The sequence below is a fragment of the Macaca nemestrina genome, chromosome 16 (genome assembly GCF_043159975.1).
Source record: "Macaca nemestrina isolate mMacNem1 chromosome 16, mMacNem.hap1, whole genome shotgun sequence".
Taxonomy (NCBI): Eukaryota; Metazoa; Chordata; class Mammalia; order Primates; family Cercopithecidae; genus Macaca; species Macaca nemestrina.
In genome coordinates, this window is record NC_092140.1 from 3,804,467 (window position 1) to 3,830,635 (window position 26,169).

Below are 26,169 nucleotides of genomic sequence, written 5' to 3' on the forward strand. Positions count from 1 at the left end.
GAAAGGTACTTAGGAAAAAGTACTAAATTAGGAACATCCAGTCAAGGGTATCTTATAATAACTGCAGGAATATCATTTTATTACAAGGGTGCAATTAACTAATATCTATGTAGTCCACAAATATACATAGTATTACTGCAGAGTTGATAGTGCTTTGTGTTGTACCTGCCGATGGATTGTTTAAGTAAAGAGAAACATTGCATTTTATCCTCATCTTATAGGTCTACCAGGAAGAGGATTCCCAGGGTTTCCAGGGGCCAAAGGAGACAAAGGTAATCTTTGCTCACTGTGCTCTTCCTTTTCAACCAACCGCTGCTGCCTGATGTAGCAGAACAAGGGGCAGTGTCTTCAGGATGAAGCCCCATCCTTGTTGGCCAGGCAGCAACTGGATGGAGGACGGGTGCTGGGCCCAGAGGGCAATGGCTGCAAGACACGTGTGGTTCCCCTCTAATTAATGGATCAAAATGGCGTGCAGTACACTCATGATCAGAATTATCTTTTACTTGGACTAATTTCATAAAAATCCAGCAGAGAGGGGAAACCCCTGTCATTTTTATGCCTAGAAAGTCATCAGAATATTGAAATTCTGACTTTCTAGAACTAGTTATACTTATGTGAATGCAGGACAGTATGTAGCACATGCCATTAGACAAAAACATGCCCTGCGCAACCATGATGTGCTCAGTACTAAGTGCAACTGAGAGTTGGCCAGGAGCTTGGGAAGTCAGTCTCTTCTCAGAGAGCTGAGCGTTTCATGGGAAAGCAGGGGGGACACAGAAAATACAAGGCATGTGAGCCGCACGACACGGAACAGAAGCCACAGGTGGCCGCAGCCAGGAGCTCACACACAGCATCCGTGGGCATGCTTATGGCGGGTGGCTGGGCTGGCTGAGTGATCCCACTCAGTGGGAGGATTCAGAAAGCCCTGGAAGGCTTTGGACTTCAGCTGAGAAGGAGCAGGGGCACGGAGGTGCTGCTTCTCCCAGCCCCTGGTTCTCCCCGAGACCAGCCCAGAGTGTTTCCTTGGCAGGGGTGTGGTCTGACACTGGGAACCCCTGGGTTGAGAAGGATGACCTTGTGCCGGGTGGGCTGCCTTGGGAATGGGCACTTCCCTCTCTTAACTCACAGACTCCCTCAAACACAGAGCCCTGCAAATGCACCTGCTCAAGGGGTCGCTGTGGGCTGTTCCCGCCTTGCCTTTCCTACCTTGCCATACGGTCCTGCATACTCCGTCCGACGTGCCGCACTGCCCTTGCACAAACTACACATGCGATCCTGCACGCTCCGTCCGACGTGCTGCACTGCCCTTGCACAAACTACACATGCGATCCTGCACGCTCCGTCCGACGTGCTGCACTGCCCTTGCACAAACTCTACATATGCGACCCTGCACGCTCCGTCCAACGGCTGCACTGCCCTTGCACAAACTCTACACAGCACCTTGTGTTGTTCACTCACTGCTGTGTGAAATATCAGGGAGATGCGCCAGGAGAAGAGAATCCCAAATGACCACTTTAGGTCTTGACCCTATTGCATTCCCTTTTCCTTTGTTCTTGGGATCCTGCACGCTCCGTCTGACATGCCCCACTGCCCTTGTACAAACTCTACACATGCGATCCTGCACCCTCCATCCAATGCGCCGCACTGCCCTTGCACAAACTCTACACATGCGATCCTGCACGCTCCGTCCAACGTGCCCCACTGCCCTTGCACAAACTCTACACAGCACCTTGCGTTGTCCACTCACTGCTGTGTGAAATAACAGGGAGAATCCCCAGGAGAAGAGAATCCCAAATGACCACTTTAGGTCTTGACCCTATTTCATTCCCTTTTCCTTTGTTCTTGAAATAACCTGAGAATTTTGGCATTTTTATTGGTAAAATTTGGAAAATAAGTTTAAAACTAAACATGGAATTTTTTTTCCTACAAGCTGTTACTTTTTAATTTTTTAAACCTGCTCTATTGCGGTTTCACTGACAGGTAATAAACTACAAATATTTGAAGTGTACAATTTGATAAGGCTGACATAGGTCTACACCCATGAAAACATCCCCACATTCTAGATAACAAGCACAACCTTCCCCCAAAAGTCTCCTCTGCGGCTTCATAATCCCCCCTCCCGCCCCCTCCCCAGCCCCCAAGCAGCTGTCCATCTGCCTTCTGGTCCTCTAGGTTAGTTGACCTTTTCTGGCAGTTTACAAAAATAAAACCATGCACTTTGCAGTCTTTTCAGCCTGACTACTCTCCCACGACATAATTAGTTTGAGATCCAGCCCTATAGTTGCTCACTTCTTTCTATGACTGAGTAGTGTCCCCCTGTATGGATATAACATGATTGGCTTGTCCAGTCCATTCATTTGCTGGTGGAGTGAGGCTTTCGTTTAGCAGTGCAGTTGCTGCAGATGTCTCTAAACACAATTCAGATGCCTTTGCCATGGAAAACGTCTTTTAAGAAGTATAAAAATGGTAGCCGGGTTCCTAGCATTCTAAGCTCTTTTTCCAGCCAGGCCATGGTCAGATTCTTGTGTGTTATTAAAGAGAAGGAGGGATCGGAGCCCTTGCTGCAGTTTCCCCTGGTGCCCCGGAAGCCCCCTCTGAGGGTTAGCTGCAGGATGAGGCACGCCTCATCCCATCCCTGCCGTCCACGCTGGAGATTACTGTTCTGCTGCTGCGTTTCCCATCGCCTCAAACTGTTTTTCTTGTTTAGGTTCAAAGGGTGAGGTGGGTTTCCCAGGATTAGCTGGGAGCCCAGGAATTCCTGGATCCAAAGGAGAGCAAGGATTCATGGGTCCTCCAGGGCCCCAGGGACAGCCGGGGTTACCAGGATCCCCAGGCCATGCCACGGAGGGGCCCAAAGGAGACCGTGGACCTCAGGGCCAGCCTGGCTTGCCAGGTAAGGGCGTCTCACCAGGGGCCAGGGCTGGGGACTGGGACAGAATTCACGAAAGGAAATAGTGTAAAAGAAATAGTTAAACGAAATAGTTAAATTCTCCACTGAGCTTTTTTATTTAGAAGGCTGCAGCATTTATTGCAGCTTGAAATTGTGTTTGGCCTCCATCAAGTCAAAGCTTTTCTTGTATCCTTTCTGTCAAGGAATTTATGTAATTAGGGAGATGCAAGAAAGGAAATGATTGGACAAGCCTGGACACACGTCCCATCTGTGGCGTTTGACTTAAGCCAGCGCAGCACTTGGGCCCACTTGTGGGTTCTAACGAAGACCCCTGTAGGGGTAGCACAGGTGCCCAGGCACCACTGACCACAGGCCATTTTGGACACGGAGCCAGTGGCATTTCTATGTCTATCTGTCCTTCCTCCCTCCCTCCCTTCCTCCCTCCTCCCTCCCCTCCCTCCTCCCTCCCTCCTCCCTCCCCTCCCCTCCCTCCCTCCCTCCCTTCCTTCCTTCCCAGACCTGCCTCAATTTCTGTCTCAAGGGTTCATGCTGTTAGTCCAGTGTTGTATCAGAGACAGTGTTGTTTCTATTTCCTCCCTCCTCCCTCCCCTCCCCCCCTCCCTCCCTCCCTCCCTCCCTTCCTTCCTTCCCAGACCTGCCTCAATTTCTGTCTCAAGGGTTCATGCTGTTAGTCCAGTGTTGTATCAGAGACAGTGTTGTTTCTATTTCCTCCCTCCTCCCTCCCCTCCCCCCCCCCCCACTCCCTCACTCCCTCCCTTCCTTCCTTCCCAGACCTGCCTCAATTTCTGTCTCAAGGGTTCACACTGTTGGTCCAGTGTTGTATCAGAGACAGTGTTGTTTCTATTTCCTCCCTCCCTTCCTTCCTTCCTCCCTTCCTGGACCTGCCTCGATTTCCATCTCAAGGGTTCTCATTGTTGGTCCAGTGTTGTATCAGCGAGGGGCCCGTGGGTGGCAGTATTGATAGCACCACAGCCCAGGGACACTTGTGCATATTTAACCCCAAATATGTGGCTTTCTTCTCTTCCATTAGGACTTCCGGGACCCATGGGGCCTCCAGGGCTTCCTGGGATTGATGGAGTTAAAGGTGACAAAGGAAATCCAGGCTGGCCAGGAGCACCCGGTGTCCCAGGGCCCAAGGGAGACCCTGGATTCCAGGGCATGCCTGTGAGTTATCGATTTGTAGATTTTTATTTTTAAAGGAGTATTTTCTGGCCACAAGTATTCATATGTGTCTATGTGTGTATGTATTGTGTGTATGTATATATATATGTGTGTGTGTGTGTGTGTGTGTGTTATACTCCCACATCCCCACTAAATCAGTTCTTTCTTTCTTTCTTGCCAGTAACCCACATCTTTATTGGCATCAGAGTAGGAAACTATTGTAACATTTTTTTTACAATCCAGTTTTCCAAGAACCATAAAAGGGAAATGTTATACTGCTGGAAATTATGGCTCAGTGCCTAAATTTAAGACCTATTTACAAACTCAATGTAAAAAACAAGCCAGTGTTGTTTTGCAAAGAACAATTCTGTAAAACTAGCCCCGCCACCTCTTAGGATTGGCAGGAGTACTGGGAATTGCAGTTGAACAGTTCAAGTCATAAAAGATAACCAGCAATATCCCATCTTTCTTTACTGGCCTGATCCAGATACAGAGTCTAAGTGGTGACTTAGACAAGCCTTCAGAGGAGCACATCTCAGGGTGCAGTAAGCGACCAGCAGCCCTTTGGGTTTGCATGTGTGTGTGTGATGTTACTTTGGCTCTTTGCTGCACCTGAATATGTAGCCCTTCTTAGTGGTGGTCATGGATCTTTGGTTTGATTTTTAACTTAACCACATCCATGGCTAAAGGATTGTGTTTACATGGCTCGCTCATTCAAATAGCCGGATTAGCAGAGCTTTATTCTCTGTGTCTGTCTCTCTGTTTCCTCTCTCTGTCTTCATCTGTCTGTCTGTCTTTCTCTCTCTAACACACATTAGGAGAAAGAGAGAGTGCGTCAGGGGAGATCGGGAGCAGGAGGGATTTGAGACAGACCTCTGCAGTTACGTTGGAGCAAACGAGGTTCTTCTGTAAGTCAGCACATGTTCTCCCTTAAAGGGAGAATTTGAACTGCTCATCAGCAGCAGACATATCTTAGAGTCATCAGACTGCTTTCCCAAGGATGGACACAAGAGTAGCTAAGCTTGCTAGGTGCAAAACAATCTGTGGTGCTGATTTACTTCTGAATCAGTCAGTTATGAAATGCTTATGAATAATTACACAGAACTGGCTAGAAGGAGTTGCAGTAGTCATGTTTCTCCACTCCCTGTCCTCAAAGCTGTGTGCATATCTCACAGTATAGCGAGTGTGTATGTGAATGTGTTTTCGGGCCCCTACTGCTATATTGCAGTTTTCCAGTAACATAAGTATAGGTCATTTGTCAAATATTCATGTATTCCCATTTTTATTCCTCAGTAACATAGAAATACACCCCATTCCCGGCTGGGCATGGTAGCTCACGCCTGTAATCCTAGCACTTTGAGAGGCCGAGGTGGGCAGATCACCTGAGTTGAGGAGTTCGAGACCAGCCTGGCCAACATGGCAAAACCCTGTTTCTACTAAAAATACAAAAGTTAGCATGGTGGCTCATGCCTATAATCCCAGCCACTTGGAAGGTTGAAGCAGGAGAATTGCTTGAATGCAGGAGGCAGAGATTGAAGTAAGCCAAGATGGTGCCACTGCACTCCAGCCTGAGCGACAGAACAAGACTCTGTCTCAAAAAAAAAAAAAAAAAAAAAAAAAAGAAATGTATCCCATTCCTGGTGCCAGTCAGTGTCTGTCTGTCTCTTTATATATACATATGTATAAATATGTCTTTGTATATATGTTTATGTACGTATATATTTGTTCATGTTATTTTGGTTTGACACTTTTAAAATAAGGCTAAGAAACAAATTTACGTAAGAAATAAAACAACTTGTTACATGTTGCTGTCCACAACTAGAGAAAGGAACGACTGTGTTGAAATGGAAAGAAAATGAGCCCATATTTTAAAATACAAGAATATTGCCATAGTGTAAAGGAAAATACTTGTTCTTTAGCATTTCTTAATTTTCTTTGTATATTTAAAATCAGTTTTCAGATAAGACATGAAACTAATTCTAAAGAAAACTGACTGCACTCGAGGGTTAAGCGGAAAGTTTTCAAAAAAGCTCGTTGGGTGGTGCTGGATGGCTGTGTTGCCATCACAGGTGTTGAGGGGCCCTGGCTCTGTCCATGGCATCGTGCTGGGAGCTGGAGGTGGCAAGGGTGGGACATTTGCCTGCTCCTCAGAGGCCTCCCTTGCGGATGGACAAGCAGAGGAGACACATGGGAGGGAAACAAACGCTTCTACTTTCCAGCTTCCCGATTGAGGCACATGCAGAGGTGGTGTTATTCTATCATTTAAGAAACCACAAGGCACCATTTGTTCACAAATGTGCTTAGCAAAACACTGAGGGGCTGTTTCAGTTCTCCAGCTAGCAGGTTACGGGAGAGACTTAGCCTACATATCCTGAGCAATTTCCAACCTCCTCTTTGTGTGTCTAGGGCATTGGTGGCTCTCCAGGAATCACAGGCTCTAAGGGTGATATGGGGCCTCCAGGAGTTCCAGGATTTCAAGGTAAGACAGCACAGGTCTTGCTGCACAGCCTTTGCAGCAGGAGGTGCTGTGTGAAGAGCTTCCTAGCCTCGGGCACTTTAGCACCGATAGCACCGGTGCCATTACAGCGCGAGATACTGTTCTCTGAAAATTAAAAGCGGCATTTCTGTGTGGCAGCCCAATTTGTATAATCTTATGGATGCCAGTATAAAGACATTCTGGTTTTCTTATTAAGAATCAGTGGATCATTAACATCTCACTAAGAAGTCATGGATTTGGGCTATTCATTAATTTATTCATGTATTAAACACACATTTTTCGGGATGCTTACCAGCTCCCACTCACTGCAGTTTTTACTGCCGAGTCAGATACACATGAAAGGCGAATAAAACAGGTCTCAGCCTCAAGGTGTCTTGTGGTCCCACTGGGGACATGTGTGAATCAGATCAGGACCAAAAACAGAGCCCTGTGCCCCTCCACTAGTTGGATCATTTGACAGTTTGCTGCATGTTTATAAAAATGTAGCTTCTGGGTTCTAGAAAAAAGAGTTTCATCAAAAGTTTTACACAGGCGACCAGAAATAATGCTGTTTTCTTCCTGGAAGATAAATTGGAAATTTGTTCACCGTCTATGTGTGTCTATGTGTGTATATGCATATATGTGTGTATATGTGTGTGTGTGTATCTGTGTGCATATGTGTGTATATATGCATATATGTGTGTATATGTGTGTGTATATCTGTGTGTATATGTGTGTATATATGCATATATGTGTGTATGTGTGTGTATATCTGTGTGTATATGTGTGTATATATGCATATATGTGTGTATGTGTGTGTATATCTGTGTGTATATGTGTGTATATATGCATATATGTGTGTATATGTGTGTGTGTATGTGTGTGTATATGTGTGTATACATGCATGCATAAGCAGCTGTGTGAATGTGTATATATGGGTAGGCATATATGAGTATATGTGTGTATATGCATTTATGTATACATTGGTGTACATGTATGTGTGTGCACTAGAGAGATATATACACACACATATTTGTATATCATTGGGAATTCTGTGCAAGACAATGTTTTCCCTCTGCTTAGGTCCAAAAGGTGTTCCTGGCCTCCAGGGAATTAAAGGTGATCAAGGCGATCAAGGTGTCCCGGGAGCTAAAGGTAGGAGAATTTGTTAATCTGTGAATACCTTACTGGTGCTTTGTGAAAATGTGAAAGCCAGGAATGCACAGAATTGAGGTGTTTGCTTTTTCATATGTAAAATGACTCAAAAATTATTCAAAACAGTTGATTGAGAATTCTTTGCAGCAAGTCAGGATTCCTGTAGTTGACATTTGAACCAGCAACTTGTCTGGAAGTAGAATCTGATAAATCCAGGACTGAGGGAACTCCAGGGGAGGGGTGGCTGAGGGTCTCGCTGACAGGCTCAGAATTCAAAAACTCCCCAAGACTCTAAAGTTAACCTGAAATCAACCACTGAAAGTTATAATAGGAAAGAAAATCAATCTTGCACTTAGAGACGGAGTACATTCCTGCTGCACAGTAACAAATTCTTCCTGGGAAAGGTGCTGTTGGCTTCTCCACCGGTGGGAGCCCACAGCATGAAGGGCGCTGAAAAGCACAACATCATCTCAGAAGGGAATGGTTTAAGCACAGTATTCATCCTGCTTCCTCTCTGTAGAGCAGACCATATTTCTAGGGCATCATTTAATTTTCAAAACCACATTTTGGGAGAGAGAATGAGAAACCACATGCCCTGAGACGTGGAACCCAAGGAAGGAGAGGGGAGGGAGGGTGCGTGGAAGGGGAGCGAGAGTTGAGGGTATTGGGCTGAAGACGGGGAGGCCGAGGGGACCTCACACTTTGTGTGGTTCTTACCACACGCCGAGACCTGTCATGCAGAAGGATTAAGTTCATTCATCGCTCAAAGACGAGGACCAGCGTGATACTGTACAGTAAGGCAGGTTTCAGAGGAGTGTGGGAAAAACGTCCTCATCGCAGAGGGCACTCTCCGTGTCAGAAGCGGGGGCTGCCTGGGAAAAACAAGCTTCTCTCCCCACTGGGAGGGCTGGTGTGAGGCTGCAGGGCAGTGGTCAGGGGTCCCAGAGCCCAGAATGCGATGGGAAGTTACACTGATGCCCCAGTGCCTTTGCCCGAGAGTTCAGGATTTCAGGTTAAATAACAAAGATGTGCAGATTGGACATGTTTTGTGAAGATCTGATTACTTGGGTTTTGATAATGACTTCACCTTTGAGAAGGATATTCCATTTGGACAGCTTCACCTAGGACTCTCCTCCTAAAGTTGTTTCCTCCCCAGTTGTGGGCAGTGAAATTGATCAATGCCTTCCCTATTCCCACAGGTCTCCCGGGTCCTCCTGGCCCCCCAGGCCCTTACGACATCATCAAAGGGGAGCCCGGGCTCCCTGGTCCTGAGGGCCCCGCAGGGCTGAAAGGGCTTCAGGGACCTCCAGGCCCCAAAGGCCAGCAAGGTGAGAAAGCTTGGCCTGTGCAGGGTGGTATGGGGAGCCCAGAGGGGTGGTGGGCAGAGTTCCTCCTCACCCATGTATCTAAAATAAGTTTCTGGGTAATGATTATACACACACATATGAATATGAGTTTCTTAACCTCCCTTCAATGCATATCAAAACCTATGACATTTTTAAAGGGGCCTAAAAAAAATCCAGAAGAAAATCCAGGAAAAGCTAGAGGAACATATAACAACACATCCGTGTTCAGTTAGAAAAACATGGGCTCAAAGAACCAGATCATTACCTTCCCCCTCCTGCCTCCCGCTCCAGATGGGGGTGGCAGGTAGCAATCTGGAATGGTAACGATCGGTGCTCTCCATCCATGCCTCCAGGAGCTCTGCCTGATTGGTACCGTCTGTACCATTCTCTGTTATTTCCCAAAACCTTAACCTAGCCTTCTGCTTATTTGAGCTAAACATCTCCTATTTTAAGAGCTACTTATAAGGAGTGGGTGGGAAGTAAAGGAGAATGAAAACATTTAAAGTTGAAAGGTAGCATCAATGAAAATTTAAAGATACTTAAGAATAAGCCGGCCAGGCTCACTGGGTCACACCTATGTAATGCCGGCATTTTGGGAGGCTGAGGTGGGAGGATCACTTGAGCCCAGGAGTTCAAGACCAGCCTCGGCAACATAGGGAGAGTCTATCTCTACAAAATAATAATAATAAAAAAAATTAGCCAGGGATGGTGGTGCATGCCTGTAGTCCCAGCTACTCGGGAAGCTGAGGTAGGAGAGTCGCTTGAACCCGGGAGGTCGAGGCTGCAGTGAGCGGTGGTCACACCACTGCACTCCAGCCTGGGTGACAGAGCGAGACCTTGTCTCAAAAAAAAAAAAAAAAGAAGAAGAAAAAGAATAAGCTACGTACATGAAAACAAAAAACTGTCCGTGTCAGTATATCTTTGCCTAAAAATTGAGACCCCAGTATATGGCCGAGAGGGAAAGGCTTATCCAGTCTCCCATTCCCTCCACATCACCTGCCTTCTCCAAACCAATCTGCCAAACAGCGAGAAACCAGGGAGAACTCAGAACGAGGTGCCCAAACACACCCCCAGCTGAATATCCAGCTGCTTCTGCCAAGTCTGTACTCGGCTTTGTGGGAAGCAGCTCCTGTCTGTCCAAGAAAACGTTCTCGTCTGCATTGAGACTATGCTTGCCTCCTTGAATGCTGAAAAGGACATTTAAGAAGAGAAGAAAGAGATACAGCTTACTGCCATACGGGATCATAAATTATTTTTCCTCTGCCTCAGGTGTTACAGGATTGGTGGGTATACCTGGACCTCCAGGTATTCCTGGGTTCGACGGTGCCCCTGGCCAGAAAGGAGAGATGGGACCTACCGGGCCTACTGGTAGGTTGTGAGACTTCCAACCTAATTACCCTCGACCGGGATCTTTGGGACAGAAGCAGCAGACCCAGGCATGGGGGGGCTGCAAAATGAAGTTGGGTGTATTACTTGACAGATTTCCGAAGAAGTCTGTTCCTTAGAAGAAATAGGATCAAACAGAAGAGCTGAGGAAGTGTCCTTCTTTCTGTGTAGAGACAGATATTGATCAAAGCATACGCTTCCCAGATGTTGTTGAAAGGCAGCCAATAGTGGCGGCCCATGTGGTTTCCTAAGTGGGATGTGAGCTGCAGCTATGAAAATTCTATTTCAGCAAAGGACAAGGGAAAGTCGAAATGAGTATAATGCCATCTTTGGCCCAAAGGCATGGGATAAACTTGATCTCCTTCCTTAGGAGAAGGGACACTCGAGTGTTCCATGAAGGCTGTGATGCAGAAGGCTGAGGCTGCTGACTAACTGAACAAAGAGCTCAGCCCAGCTGACCTGCGCACAGTTTGGCACGTGGCACAGTTAGAGAGGGGACAGAAGCAGGCCTTGCCTGAGAGGTCCCCTACTGCTCCATTTCCACACGTAGGCTTTGGGCTGCTGTAGAAGAGAAAACGCCTTAAGATGAGTTTGTTTAATAATTCTGTGATAATCCTCCCCAACAGGAGCCCCACACTTCCATGTGAATGACATGCACAGAGTCACGTCATTCATTTTCATTTATTCATATGTCCATTTTCATATATGTCACATATTCGTTGAACTGAATTGTTCAGGCATCTGCTCTGCACCAAGGACTGTGCGTATAAAAATGTTTTGAGGTGGCAGGTGAAAAGAAGAAGTCAAGACACCACGAAGGAGGCAGGCGGCTGTGTTTAGTTAGCCATGCATTCTTTTTAGACTTTTTTGGTAACATGAATAGGTAGGATACTTTGTGGAAATATAAAATATTGAAAACTCTTTGGAGCAAATGATTTTGAAAGCCTTCAGGGGAGCGTGTTTGCAATTAGAGAAACTAATTTGTCTCCTGTCTTCCAGGTCCAAGAGGATTTCCAGGTCCACCAGGCCCCGATGGGTTGCCAGGGTCCATGGGGCCCCCAGGCACCCCATCTGTTGATCACGGCTTCCTTGTGACCAGGCACAGTCAAACAATAGATGACCCACAGTGTCCTTCTGGGACCAAAATTCTTTACCATGGGTACTCTTTGCTCTATGTGCAAGGCAACGAACGGGCCCATGGCCAGGACTTGGGTAAGAAGCCTGCAGATCCACACATCCATTCAGTGTGGGTGTGTTGAGTGCCTTCGGTGCGCAGCGCTGGACTCGCCTCTGCTGCTGCACTGAGGGCAGTAGCCAGTGAAAAAGCAGCCCGGCCCCATTTCTCTCCATTGATTACAAATAATCAGTTCAACAGCTGCTGTGTTACTAATGGCAAGCCAAGAAATGTGGAGACTGAATGTTCAAAAATCTTTAAATTAATAAAACTTTAGATCTCATCTTCAAATTATCAAGTAGGATCAAGATTCCTGGAGTGCACTTAATATCTTGCATTAATGCAACTTAACCATTGCTCTTTGTAAAAAATGTCCATGTTATCCTGTCTGAAATTCTGTACGGCTACTGAGCTTTGAGCTCTGCTCCTCTAGTTTAGGTCAGCAGAAAGCTACATATCTGTCCTCATTATCTTAGTCTGCTCCAGATAACCTCCAGCAAACTGTGTTTTAATTTTCTCTACCTTTAACTTTTATCAGGGTTAGAATCAGCAAGCTGCTATAGAAAGAGCATCTCTGCATTTTCTGCAAAACTATTGTTAAAGACATTGCCCAATTTGTTACTGTCCATTGTATAATGAACCGTATGTTAAGTTCCTTCTAGAATTCAGCTTTAGGAAAAGGTTTCTTTGTGCTGGTAAACTGGTTTTGTTTCCTTTCATCAAAAATGTCCTACAGAATCCTTTATACATTTCCATTTCCGTGATTATGTTGATTACATGTTTTTGCTTGTTGTCCAGCTGAAATCTACTTTACATAGAGATAGATTGTGAATGATAAAGAAAACATCTCACATTGTCTTCTCCCTTGTCTAGGCACGGCCGGCAGCTGCCTGCGCAAGTTCAGCACAATGCCCTTCCTGTTCTGCAACATTAACAACGTGTGCAACTTTGCATCACGAAATGACTACTCATACTGGCTGTCCACCCCCGAGCCCATGCCCATGTCAATGGCACCCATCACGGGGGACAACATAAGACCCTTTATTAGTAGGTGAGTCGAGCATTTGTAGGAACAAATGCATAATTGAAGAGGAAAAGTGTCTAGTCTGGACAAACGTATTTTTTCTATTTTTCTCCAAAACATTCAATCCATTGCCATTTAGTTTATTATTTGTGATATCTGAGTTTTGTAATGGAAATCAACCATAAAAATTACTTGACGTAAAAGTCAGTTGGCTGGGCGCAGTGGCTGGTGCCTGTAATTCCAGCACTTTGGGAGGCTGAGGCGAGAGGATCGCTTGAGCCCGGGAGTTCAAGACCAGCCTGGGCAACATGACGAGACTTCATCTCTCCAAAAAATACAAAAGTTAGCTGGGTGTGGTGGCGCGAGCCTATGCTTCCAGCTACGAGGGAGGCTGAGGAAGGATCCCTTAAACCTGGGATGTTGGGGCTGTAGTGAGCTGAGACCACGCCACTGCACTCCAGCCTGAGCAACAGAGTGAGACCCTGTCTCAAAAAGCAAAAAAATAAAAAGTCAGTTATTGTGTTTTAAAATTATGGTGCAGAACCATGGTGAGATAATACCGGGCTTGCAGAGAGAATTTCTGTTTTACCTCCTCACTGTGCTGGTTAGCTTTCCTCCTATAAGTAAAGTGATGTCACTGGATTCTTCAGCCAGTGTTGGAACAGTGTTTCTCAATCTTTCTTTTTAAAAAAATAGTAACTTCCCCAAGGAGCCTTTGAAGACATTGTTTTCTGAATCATCCCTGCCCCTATGAATTTTTTTAGAAATTATTTTTAATTTTGGTAAAATGCACATAACATAAAATTTACCATCTTAATAATTTTTCAGTGTGCAGTTCAGTGGCATTAAGTACATTTGCATTGTTGTTTAACCATCACCACCATCCGTCTCCAGAACTTTTTCATTTTCCCAAACTCAAACTGTCCCTATTAAACACTGACACCATATCCCTCCTCTGGTGACCCCAGTTTTACTTTCTGTCCCTGTGAATTTGACCCCTGTAGACACCTCATGTAAGTGGAATCATATGATATTTTGCCTTTTGTCACTGGCCTATTTCACTCAGCATAATGTCCTCAAGGTTCATCTACATTATAGCGTGTGATAGGATTTCTTTCGTACTTAGGGCCAAATAATATTTTGTTGTGTGTAGGTGCCACGTTTTGTTGATCCATTCCTCTGTCAATGGACACTTGGGTTTTGTCCACACCTCAGCTATTGCGAACAATGCTGCTATGAACATGGGTGTGAAAATATTTCTTTGAGAGCCTGCTTTTAATTTTTCTGGATGTATACCCAGAAGTAGAATTGTGGGATCATATGGTAATTCTATTTTTAGTTATTTGAGAAACCTCCATGCTGTTTTCCACAGTGGCCGCACCCTTTACATTCCTGCCACAGTGCACAGGGTTCCAGTTGCTCCACGTCCTCACCAGCACATGTTGTTTTCTGCCTTTTTGATAGTAGCCATCCCAATGGGTGTGAGGTGGCCCCTGTGAAATTGTAGTACCGCAGACATACTGTATATCTCCTCTGTTTGTGTGTTGTATGTCTATCTGTGCTTTATACATAAAATTATACAGATTTATACATTTAAAAATTATACAATAATACACACACTCCCAGTGCCACCAATTTTTGCTCCCTTGGGTGATATTGTACCCATTGAAAATGCATGTGTTTGGCTCAGCGATTTCCCTTAAGTGTTTATCCGCACTAATATCTGAAGTATGTTTTCAGACCCCAGGAGCCTCCCTGATAGGAAGTAAGATGGGAAACTGAAATTATTACGACTGAAAGTAACATGACTGTTCTCTCTTTGCCTCTTTCCGTCTAATTACAAGTTTATTGCTGGCCGGGTGCAGTGGCTCACGCCTGTAATCCCAGCACTTTGGGAGGCCACGGCAGGTGGATCACCTGAGATCAGGAGTTCGAGACCAGCCTGGCCAGCATGGTGAAATTCCATCTCTACTAAAAATACAAAAATTAGCTAGTTGTGGTGTTGCATGCCTGTAATCCCAGCTACTCGGGAGGCTGAGGCAGGAGAATTGCTTGAACATAGCAGGCGGAGGTTACAGTGAACCAGGATTGCACCATTGCACTCCAGCCTAGGTGACAAGAGCAAAACTCTGTCTCAAAAAAAAAAAAAAAAAAAAAAAGCTTATTGCTTAGAAATACTCAGAAATAATAGGAAAGTGGCCAGTGAACAAATTCATTTGACTAAGAAGCTATTCTGTAATTTTACTTTTTACGTATTAAGATAATAAATGATAAAAAAGATTAAAAGGTTTTTATATTCCCTTTAAAGAAATCGGCAGTCTTTGAATATGAAGAGAGATGTAGCAGTATCAGCTAAGAAGTGCCCTGCATTCAAGAGAAAAGGGAAAAGGGAAGCAGATGCTTGGAATCACTCCGGAGCTCCTGCACAGCTGCCCCAGGCTGTGCCTTTAGCCCAACTCCTTTCATTAGATGAACATGCCCTGTTTCGGGGAAGACTAGGGTTATGTGCCAGGCAGGTCCTGGCAGATCACAGTTTAGTGAGAGAGCTTTGTCACGTGGGACCATGGACCAGAGGGCTGGAAGGCGCCTCCTATGTGGGAAAATCTTAGATCTTTGATCCCCTTACATTAAGCTATCTACTGACCATTTTGTTAGATTTTTTTTTTGAACTATGAGAAAACTTATTTTATTGATGTTAAAATGGAGAATATCATTCATGACACTTCCTGAATGGCGCTTTTCAGAATGCAGGCAATACTTCACCTGTGCAAGTGGCTGCCAGATACTGACTGTTTTGAGACTTTTCTTGCTCAGAACCATGCCTGATAACTAGAAGGAAAAGTAACAACTTTTGTGGGTTTCTCTTTTTAGCTTCCTTTACACAACAGGTAGAAAAAGACTGTTCATTGGTATGTTTCCTATTTACTTTCTTGACGTTAACATTTGACCTTGATTCCGAGCTCCTTGACAGGAGCTCTGGCATGCCTTGGTGGTATTCCAAAAACAGGTCTCAGAGAAGCTGCGTGTCTGAGACCGGCATTGCTCTGATGCATTCCTTTCAGTAAAACAGCCCTGGTCTGTGGGCACCAAGAGTCTGAGGTTTCTGTATGTTTTAATCCTCAGACGGGCTTGTAAAACCAACTTGGAGCTGCTAAACCTTAGAGTCTACGCAAGGGGCACGGCATTTCCCACTTCATGTGTAATTGGACCAGAAAGTCCTGGAATGTCCCAGGACTTTACATTTCCAGATTTTTACGTCTGTTAGTTGACATCTCGAAGCTCAGCAGGAAGAGACCTTCCCAGGCATGTACTTGAAGCCGCTGCCTTTGCATCAAGTCTGCCTCTACTTCCCTGTTGTAGAGAGGCTGCCCCTTTGTCCCTGTCTCTGAGCAGGCAGGTTTCCATGGTTACTGAACTTAGTGGTTTCCCACGACTTCTCAGGACTTACGGGTTCCTTCCCAGGTCTTCCCTTTAGGGAGGTCTGAAAGCTAAATTTTAGAAACAGCAAATGACACAAAAGCCTTCATTTTCAGCAGAAAAGGTGGCAGTTCCACTGCTTTCATCCTGATAGCAGGGCACCATTTTCTAAGTGCTTTCTGGCTTTCTGCAGACAAGACTCACGAGATAAATACTGATTGCTAATTGCTCTGATGAAAAGACCACTGGATTGAGAGCAAGGAGAAGCGCATTTTAGTTCTGTCTTGGACACAACTAACCCTGGCCTTAGTTTCTTCATATGCAATATGGAGAATGTGGCCATGTGAATTTTAAGGAATCACACAGCTCTTTAAGCCTGCAATGGGGCAGGACCACCCTCTCTATAGACCCTTGAAGCCCTCAGCCCAGAGACCGTCTGAAAAAGACAAAACGCTTCGCTCCAGGCTGTATTTCTAGGTCTCGTGTCTAGCAAACAGATGGTGGCAGATGTATGAGGCCAATTTCAGTCACTGTTGTTTAAGTGAACCTTTTAATTCATCTGCATTTGGGTGAATAAAATAGAAAATTGCATACACCACACATACACACACGCACACACACACATGTCCATGGAAAATCAAATGACTCATTCAGCCCTATTCCCCCTTCTGATCCACTTTCATGCAAATGTCCCAATATAACTAGGTGTAATTATTAACACCGTTTATAGTCATTTATCAGCATTGTTAACACTCTGTTCATTTTGTGACTCGAATGTAATTATTCACTGTTGGTGTTTAATTTTTTTTTTTTAAAACAAAGCATTATCCCACCATCAAGGGTTCCCTTCATTGAAAGGGTCTTAGTCAGAGCACTGTGCTGTGTTAATTTATTTCTGGTGCAGTCCCAAGCCTGAGCTGAATCAGCCTGGCTTGGGGGGCATCCTGTCCTTGGGAGGGTCCTCTGCCTGTCACTTCAGCTGCAGTGGATACTGATGGCCTCAGACCTTGGACAGCTGAGCCAAGGGGGCAGACCAGAAAACAAGTTTCCCGCAAGAGGCCCACGTGGACATGCAGCCTCAAGTTCATTAAAGCATGCATTATTTGTCTTAGTTACTCGACTCACTAAGTGCATTTCTTATACTAAAGATTATTCATAGCTTCAAACAAACTGTTGCATTCCAAAAGGAGTAGCTCTTGGATTTCACCAGCATTTTTTCTGAAGCATTTATTATGCTTGTGGAAATACATACTCATTGTCGAAAGATTGGAAAACACTCAAATGCCCGAAGAAGAAAAGCCGCCTGTAACCCCAGCCCCTCCGGGAGAGCCACTGTTAGAGCTTTGGTTCCTATTTTTCCCTTCTACAAGACAGACAGTTAAATAACTCGTGTTGGATCTATTTTTTAAACAATTTTTTAGAGGCATGTCTCGCTTTGTTGCCCAGGTCAGAGAGCAGTGGCACACAGGCAGGCCAAACATAGCTCCCTGCAGCCTTGAACTCCTGGCCTCAGGCAGTTCTTCTGCCTCAGCCTCCCTAGTAGCCGGGAGTACAGGCCTGTGTCCTGCTCTAATTTTTTCTTCTTTTTTTGAGATGGAGTTTCACTCTTGTTGCCCAGGCTGGAGTGCATTGACACGATCTCAGCTCACTGCAACCTCCACCTCCCAGGTTCAAGCGATTCTCCTGCCTCAGCCTCCTGAGTAGCTGGGATTACAGGCATGTGCCACCACACCCAGCTAATTTTTTGTATTTTTAGTAGAGACAGGGTTTCTCCATGTTGGTCAGGCTGGACTTGAACTCCTGACCTCAGATGATTCGCCTGCCTTGGCCTCCGAAAGTGCTGGGATTATAGACATGAGCCACCGCACCCGGGCATCCTGCTCTATTTTTGAATTGAATGTTTTAATCCTGAGATAGGCTTATAAAACCAACAGGGAGGTGCTAAACCTCAGAGTCTAAGCAATGGGCACGTTTCCCACTTAATACGTAATTGGACCAGAAAGACTGAGTGAGGGCGTTGAGTGTTGGTCATGGGGCAGTGCATGGAGGGCGGCCTCTGCCCTGTGCCCTGCTGTGCTGAGTGTCTCTGCTCCACTTCCAGGTGTGCTGTGTGTGAGGCGCCCGCCATGGTGATGGCCGTGCACAGTCAGACCATTCAGATCCCACCGTGCCCCAGCGGGTGGTCCTCGCTGTGGATCGGCTACTCTTTTGTGATGGTAAGTGTCTGGGGAGACGCTGTGTATCCTGGGAAGAGCCCCACTTTCACCCCATAGTCGCCTCTGTCTGCTGCCTCCACACCTTGGGGTTCTCTGCATCTCGCTGCTTAAGCCCCTCCTTCTTCCTCCAACCGTCCCCTTCCAAAGCATGCCTGGAAGCCTGGCCTGCTCTGCTTGGTGACAGCAGGGGTCTCCAGCACCAGCCAGAACACTCCTCTGCTCAGAGCCAGGGTAGCTGGGATGAGCATCTTCCTGGAAATGCAGGCCCAGGCCTCTGCTTCCCTGTGGCTGCTCCACTCAGGTGCTCTACAGCTCTGTTCCAGCACCAGCAATATGAACAGCTTCTCTATACAACCTGCTTCTCCATACAACCAGCTTCTCTCTATGAGCAGCTTCTCCATATGACCAGCTTCTCTACATGACCACCTTCTCTATGTGAACAGCTTCTGTATATGACCAGTTTCTCCATATGAGCAGCTTCTCTATATAACCAGCTTCTCTACACAAGGTTGAGGCCTCTTTCAGGGGAAGGAGGAAGAGAGCCTGCACATAGGGAGTACACATTCTACTACAACACGAACGAGCTGGAAAGCAGAAGCTTGAGTTAGGGAGAGAACACCCGAGGGCTGGCTGTGGCCTCCACGAAGGCTCTCCTGGGCCGGTGCCGCCTGGGACCCTTCCCACGGGGCAAGGACTGCTCTCCTAGCCCCAGAGCTTCCCTTCCCCACAAAAGTCAATTGAAACGGAAAACAAGGCCCCTGTTTGATACGCTCATTGTAGCTTGTTTTATTCTGTTACCTCAGTTGGCAGTATTGATTAAATATATACAAGTCGTGAACTTGTAAGATCAGAGTTATCCCGGAATTTGCCAATTCCCAGTAAACGACTCTACACACACATCTGCATCATCACTGGAAGTCCTAGTCCCATCTTCACACTGTCAGGAATGGGCGAGTTGTACATTTGACCCACAGATGAACATTATTTATCATCTGACTGACAGGGAACAGGGCTTCATAGCTATTTTCTTCTGTAAATTATTCCAATTGTAGAAAAAATTGGCAGGAAAACATTTTTTTTTAATGTTTGAGTGAGGACGCTGAGCGAAGATAACGAGAAAACTGATGGGTGGTGTGGCGTCTGCCCTGCGCCCTAGCCATGTGGAGGGTCTCTGCTCCACCTTCCGGACGTGCTGTGTGCGAGGTGCCCACCATTGCGATTTCCTTCTACTGGATTTTTCTTGTGCTTTTCTACGCATTTTTCCAAGTGTAGAAAAAGTTGACAGGAAAGCAATTTTTAAAATGTTTGTGCACATATGCAAGTTTGATTGTATGATTTGCTGGGTTGATTGTACTGCAGTTAGACTCTTCACGTTGCAGCACCACCACCAGATTAACAGGTTGTTCCAATAATTTGAAGTGCTGCATTGTAACTACTTTATCGAGAGAGCCAAAAAGGTTGAACATGCAGTATAGAGAAATCAGGACACTAACAATGATATAAGCATGCCATTTTCATTAAAAGGTAGATTGGATTTGCCACTCCATAATTATAAGAAATACTGAGTGGAATCTCCGTGTGTCAGGGAAAGTCCGGAGTTGCATTGAGGAACCACGGGAAAGCCGTTGTCACCCCAAACCCTTGTCCGGGTGTCACAAAGACCTGAAACAGTGATTGCCCATAATTTCTCGAAATCAGGAGCAAACAAGAATAATGATGTTCTAGAGAACAGTGTCTCCCAGCACCTCCTCTGAGTTCTCAGGACGATGGCTCTGGTCTGGAAGTCCCTGTCCTTGCCTCTGCTCTGCCTTCAAGCTGTGTGATCCTGGTCAGATCCCAGACTGTCCTCATCTGGGAATCAGTGGAGTTAGCCTTATCCTCAAAGGTCCCTTGTGTCTCCAAAATTCCAGAGTTCACATTTCCCATATCTGAAATAATAGTCATGGGGATCTGTCGTAATGTCTTAGTCAAGGTTGTATGTCATTCATTTTAAGGTCTTGATTTCTGAGTACAGGAAGGTCCTACTTAAACCTGCTAGACCAAAATGCAATTTGATAAAGTTATAGTAGTCGCTATTTTTTTCTCTTACTCTTGTTTTTCTCTTTTTAAAGAAAAAAAAAATTGAATGATTATTCTTTACCTTAAGATAAATAGCCTCTAATATAGCAAATACAGGAATGCATTTGTAAAATCTGATTCCACATCCGTTGTTTGCAACATTATTTGAACATTTTGGCTGTTGTCTCATGCCCCACGTTAGAATGGGTTGGAGTGTTTCAAATCTAATACATAGTGAGCTCTTCTTTAAACTCTAATAAAGCTGGGCTGGTCATCTATTTGGGGAGCAGCCGTTAGATGATCCCTGGGGCCATGTTGAGCACTATGGGGCCCCAGCCATGCAGGCACTGGCTTGGCGGCCAGCCTGAGAATTTGGGCACAGAGTGTGTCTTGTGGTGACCACATGAGGCTGCAGTGTGTGGCTTTCCAGAGGGAACACCCTGGCGCCTTCCTGGGAAGGGTCGATCTCTCCCAGTGTTTGAGGAGGGAACCTCTGACTCACGGCTTGTCTGTTCTGCAGCACACCAGCGCTGGTGCAGAAGGCTCTGGCCAAGCCCTGGCATCCCCTGGCTCCTGTCTGGAGGAGTTTAGAAGTGCGCCATTCATCGAGTGTCACGGCCGTGGGACCTGTAATTACTACGCAAATGCTTACAGCTTTTGGCTCGCCACCATAGAGAGGAGCGAGATGTTCAAGTAAGTGGGAGCGCTGCTTTTTTGCAGGGTGCTGGCCCCTTTGTGACTTTATTTTTTAATCATCCACGATCCATAACATCTTCCAAAGCAAAGTCTCGAAGAACAAATGTAACGAACATTTGATGCTGTTCGACATGGGCAGATCACCGAGACGATTTTCAAAGGCAGACCTTGAGTCATAGGTTTAATTTTTTCATAAACTGAAGAACCGTGAAAGAAAAAGGTCACTTTCCATTTTTTCTAGGTGAATGTACTAAAATGTAATTAAAGCAACTGAAATCTCCAAACAGAGCATGTTTGAAATACAGTATATTTAATAATCCCAGGAAAAAGAAGTGAGCAGCATTCATTTTCATGCCATTTATAACACCGATCGTAATGTACACTTGGTGTAAGTTCTGAGTGACTTCACAAGGTATTTTTTTAGACTTGTGCAAATAAAAATTCATTTCAGCACAAATTCAGCTGAAATTGAGAGGGAAGACCCTTCCTTCCTTTTCCATTACCAAAATCTCACCTTTAAAATGACTGTCCCAAGTGGCTACTAACCTTGCTGGAGTTGACTGGGAGCCGGGCCGGTCCCCGAAGGCCAGGAGCGCACAATGAATCCTCTATCCAGAGCCCCAGCTGCAACCCTGCTGGAGCCAGTGCAGGAGGCTGACAGGCCTGGCACAGCTGCTTACTGTTCGCTTCCAAAACAAGTGCTTCTCACCCCTGGAGATAAGCCTTTCGTCTTCACCTTTTTGGAGAGAATCATATGGAACTCGGCTGTGATCCTGTCTCTTTCTAGCTTAGATAGTAAGAGACAGAACGACATACTCACTCCTCTAATTCGTTACTCATCCAAAAAGTGCCGCGTGCCTAACTGGTGGTTTACTGCAGCCTTTCAAGGCACTGGAAACTTGACATCAATGCTGCAGATAGAGTTTAGCCATTCACTACCACATGAGCACCCTTTGTTCATGCCTCAGCCCTGCAGTGTCCTCTTATAGGGTTGATAGTTAAAGATGGGTTTTGTTTTTTTTTTTAACCAGCAGCCTGATACAATAAACTAAAATGTTTTCCCAAAGCAAATTAGGTAAGATCCCATTAATTTACATAATAAACTTGAGGGTACTGGAATTTGCACCGAAAGTTGCTAAAACAAGCAGCCTCAATTTTAGGATGAGGCACTCTCATAAATGGCTATTTTAATTTAATTTTATTTTTTAAAATTTTTAATAGAATTTTCTCAGTACCAATTTTAGTTCAGATTTTACCTTTTCAACAATCAAAATAATGCAGAGTTTCTAAGCTTGAGAAACATTTGGGACGTTAAATGTCTTTCCCTCTTTTTGGCCTCAAAGCAGACCACAGAAATCCTTCAAAAGTTATAAAAGTATTTTGAGGTCTAGGGAATTACTCCAGATTTATTACTCATCACATCATTCCACAAATATTTAGTGAACACTTACTGTGTGTGTAAAGTGTTGCAGAGAAGAATAATATCTTCTTCTTACCTTGGAGGAGTTTATGATCTAATGGAGGAGAAAGGACCAAAAGTGAAATTGTAGTACAAGGAGGCAGGTGGCACAGAAGGGAATGGCGAAGGCTTTGGAGCCAGACCGATGTGGCGGGACTTCAGCTCTACCCTTAGGGGCTGTGGGCACTGGGGCAGGTGTTAGGGCCTGGGTGTGCAGATGGTAGGTAACCCTCAGTGTTCTGTGTGCCCTGCACCCAGCACATGCCTGCTCATGGTAAGGTGGACAGCAGTCACTGGGTGGTACCAGGTTGGGGCCTGATGCCAGGGGCTGGGCCGACCCCTTAGACATTTCTGAGCAGGGCAGGACTGCCATGTTTCTGATGTGTTGTGAAATGATGGCCAGTGGTCTGTCTCTGTGTTGTATTTTAGGAAGCCCACGCCGTCCACCTTGAAGGCAGGGGAGCTGCGCACGCACGTCAGCCGCTGCCAAGTCTGTATGAGAAGAACATAATGAAGCCTGAGTCAGCTAATGTCACAACATGGTGCTACTACTTCTTCTTTTTGTTAACAGCAACGAACCCTAGAAATATATCCTGTGTACCTCACTGTCCAGTATGAAAACCGTAAAGTGCCTTATAGGAATTTGCGTAACTAACACACCCTGCTTCATTGACCTCTACTTGCTGAAGGAGAAAAAGACAGCGATAAGCTTTCAATAGTGGCATACCAAATGGCACTTTTGATGAAATAAAATATCAATATTTTCTGCAATCCAATGCACTGATGTGTGAAGTGAGAACTCCATCAGAAAACCAAAGGGTGCTAGGAGGTGTGGGTGCCTTCCATACTGTTTGCCCATTTTCATTCTTGTATTATAATTAATTTTCTACCCCCAGAGATAAATGTTTGTTTATATCACTGTCTAGCTGTTTCAAAATTTAGGTCCCTTGGTCTGTACAAATAATAGCAATGTAAAAATGGTTTTTTGAACCTCCAAATGGAATTACAGACTCAGTAGCCATATCTTCCAACCCCCAAATATAAATTTCTGTCTTTCTGCTATGTGTGGTACTATGCAGCTGCTTTTGCAGAAATCACAATTTTCCTGTGGAATAAAGATGGTCCAAAAATAGTCAAAAATTAAATATATATATATATATTAGTAATTTATATAGATGTCAGCAATTAGGCAGATCAAGGTTTAGTTGGACTTCCACTGTTAAAATAAAGCTTACATAGTTTTTTTTCCTTTGAAAGACTGTGCTGTCCTTTAACGTAGGTTTATAAAGACTAGGATATTGAATGTGAAACATCCGTTTTCATTGTTCACTTCTAAACCAAAAATTATGTATTGCCAAAACCAAGCCCAGGTTCATGAATATGGTGTCTATTATAGTGAAACATGTATTTTGAGCTTATTGTTTTTATTCTGTATTAAATATTTTCAGGGTTTTAAACACTAATCACAAACTGAATGACTTGACTTCAAAAGCAGCAACCTTAAAGGCCGTCATTTCATTAGTATTCCTCATTCTGCATCCCGGCTTGACAAACAGCTCTGTTGAATCACAGTATCAGTATTTTCACACGTAAGCACATTGGGGCCATTTCCGTGGTTTGTCACGAGCTGTGTTCACAGACCTCAGCAGGGCATCGCATGGACCGCAGGAGGGCAGATTCGGACCACTAGGCCTGAAATGACAGTTCACTAAAAGTCTCCAAAACATTTTTAAGACTACTAAGGCCTTTTATGTAATTTCTTTAAATGTGTATTTCTTAAGAATTCAAATTTGTAATAAAACTATTTGTATAAAAATTAAGCTTTTATTAATTTGTTGCTAGTATTGCCACAGACGCATTAAAAGAAACTTACTGCACAAGCTGCTAATAAATTTGTAAGCTTTGCATACTTTAGATCATTTTCATTTTGCACTTCTTCCAAATGAGAGTCACAGACTGGGGGTGATTTATAGTGACTATAACAAGGAAAAAAAGATTGGTGTTCTCCATCTCTTCCTCTTTCGTCGCCTCCTCACTCCCTCCTTTGCATCCTTCCATCTGTCCCCCAAGACAGCTGTCATCCATCTCTCCATCCATCCATTCATTCACTGTATAAATGCCACTTCCCAGGCATTGGTTAAATACAAGATAAACAGAGATGAATAGCACGCATATATAGCCATTAAGTGTGAATCCACTGGGGGGTTAGAACTGAGATTTTAGTTATATTAGGAGTGAAGCAGAGGGCTGGATTCCAAGTATTACTTGATGTAGCAAAAAAAAAAAAAAAAAAAAAAAAAAAAAAAAAAGATGACAGATCTCTTTTCCCTAATGACTAAAGCTTCAGTTTGAACTGGATCAGAATATAGTCCACGGAGAATGAGTGTGTGACTGAATACTCAGAAAAAAGCTCTCAATATGCTGATGTTCTCAGTTAACTCACCCAGAGCCATCGTGAAGACAAAGGACAGAATGTGAGCATGCGGCACAGTGCTCCAGGCAGGTCATGCGGCAGGGACCCGATTCGCCACCTTTTCCGCACTTCTGACACAGTGAAAAGTGTTCTTTGGTCTCCTTAGTATATAGAAGGGTAGAGAAGAAAATTAAAATCATTAGGCTTAGTTTCTACTGAAGTTACTGAGAGGTAACTGAAGTTATTAAGAGCCACTTTAGAGCATTTCGTACATGTAGATATATTTTGCGTACAAAATTTTGTACACTATATATATATGTATAAAGTTCATTTATCATGTCTGTTATATGCAATTTAGTATCTCTAGGAAAGTACAAAGAAGATAATATGACACTGTAGATCTCAATATTCAAATCCCATGCATCTTATACCCATTATTCGGAAAGCAGTTTTTATGTTTTTTAAATTAACTTACAGTAAAACTGACTTATTTTGATGTACAGTTCTATGAATTGTGAACTTACAAATAGGTTCACATACCCATAACCAAATCAGCACGCAGAACAGTTTCATCACCTAAAAACCTTCAAACCTGTACTATGTAGAACAGTCAGGCACCCTAACCTGGTCATCAACCATGGAACTCTCCCCTATCATAGATCGTCTATTCAAGAATGGAAGAATAGACTTGAAACTGTCTTCTTTTACTCAGCATAATGTATTTGACATTTTTTCAAGTCGTTATGTGTATCAATAGTTTATTCCTTTCTATTGCTGAGCGGGATGGCATTTTATACACATACCACCCTTCACTTACCTATTCACCTGTTGAAGGATATTTGGGTTGTTTCTGGGTTTTGGTGATTATAAATAGGAATAAACATTCACATTCAGGTTTGCCTGTGAATGTAAGTCTTCATTACTTTAGGATAAATGCCCAGTGCTAAGACAGCTGTGTCATAGGGGAAGTATGCATTTAGTGCTCTAAGGAGCTGCCAAACCATCTTCTAGGATGGCTGCACCATGCTGCCTTCCCTCCAGCAACCAGTGGGAGCTCCAGTGGCTCCACATCCCCTCCAGTGTTTGGCATTGCCAGCAATGTGTGTGTGTGTGTGTGGTCTTCTCACAAGTGTATAGTGGCATTAACTATGGTTAATTTGCATTTCTCTAATGATTAATGATGTTGAACAGTTTTTGGCTGTCTGTATATCTTGTATATACCTTTTTTTTTTAAGTGTCTGTTAAACCTTTGCTCAGTCTTTTTAAAAATTTTATTT

The 26,169-nt window shown here is 44.5% G+C and overlaps 1 protein-coding gene across 1 annotated transcript in view; it reads left to right on the forward strand.

The window, feature by feature from the left end:
• LOC105485301 (collagen type IV alpha 1 chain) overlaps positions 1-24,393 on the forward strand; it is a 153,305-nt gene extending 128,912 nt beyond the window's left edge. The window contains exons 41-52 of the mRNA XM_071081046.1: positions 222-272; positions 2,708-2,893; positions 3,942-4,075; positions 6,479-6,551; positions 7,632-7,703; positions 8,903-9,031; positions 10,319-10,417; positions 11,435-11,647; positions 12,483-12,660; positions 18,152-18,266; positions 20,845-21,017; positions 22,909-24,393. Coding sequence (XP_070937147.1) covers positions 222-272; positions 2,708-2,893; positions 3,942-4,075; positions 6,479-6,551; positions 7,632-7,703; positions 8,903-9,031; positions 10,319-10,417; positions 11,435-11,647; positions 12,483-12,660; positions 18,152-18,266; positions 20,845-21,017; positions 22,909-22,990 — 1,505 coding nt within the window. The 3' untranslated portion in view covers positions 22,991-24,393. The remainder of the gene's footprint in view (positions 1-221; positions 273-2,707; positions 2,894-3,941; positions 4,076-6,478; positions 6,552-7,631; positions 7,704-8,902; positions 9,032-10,318; positions 10,418-11,434; positions 11,648-12,482; positions 12,661-18,151; positions 18,267-20,844; positions 21,018-22,908) is intronic.
• The last annotated feature ends 1,776 nt before the right edge of the window (positions 24,394-26,169 follow it).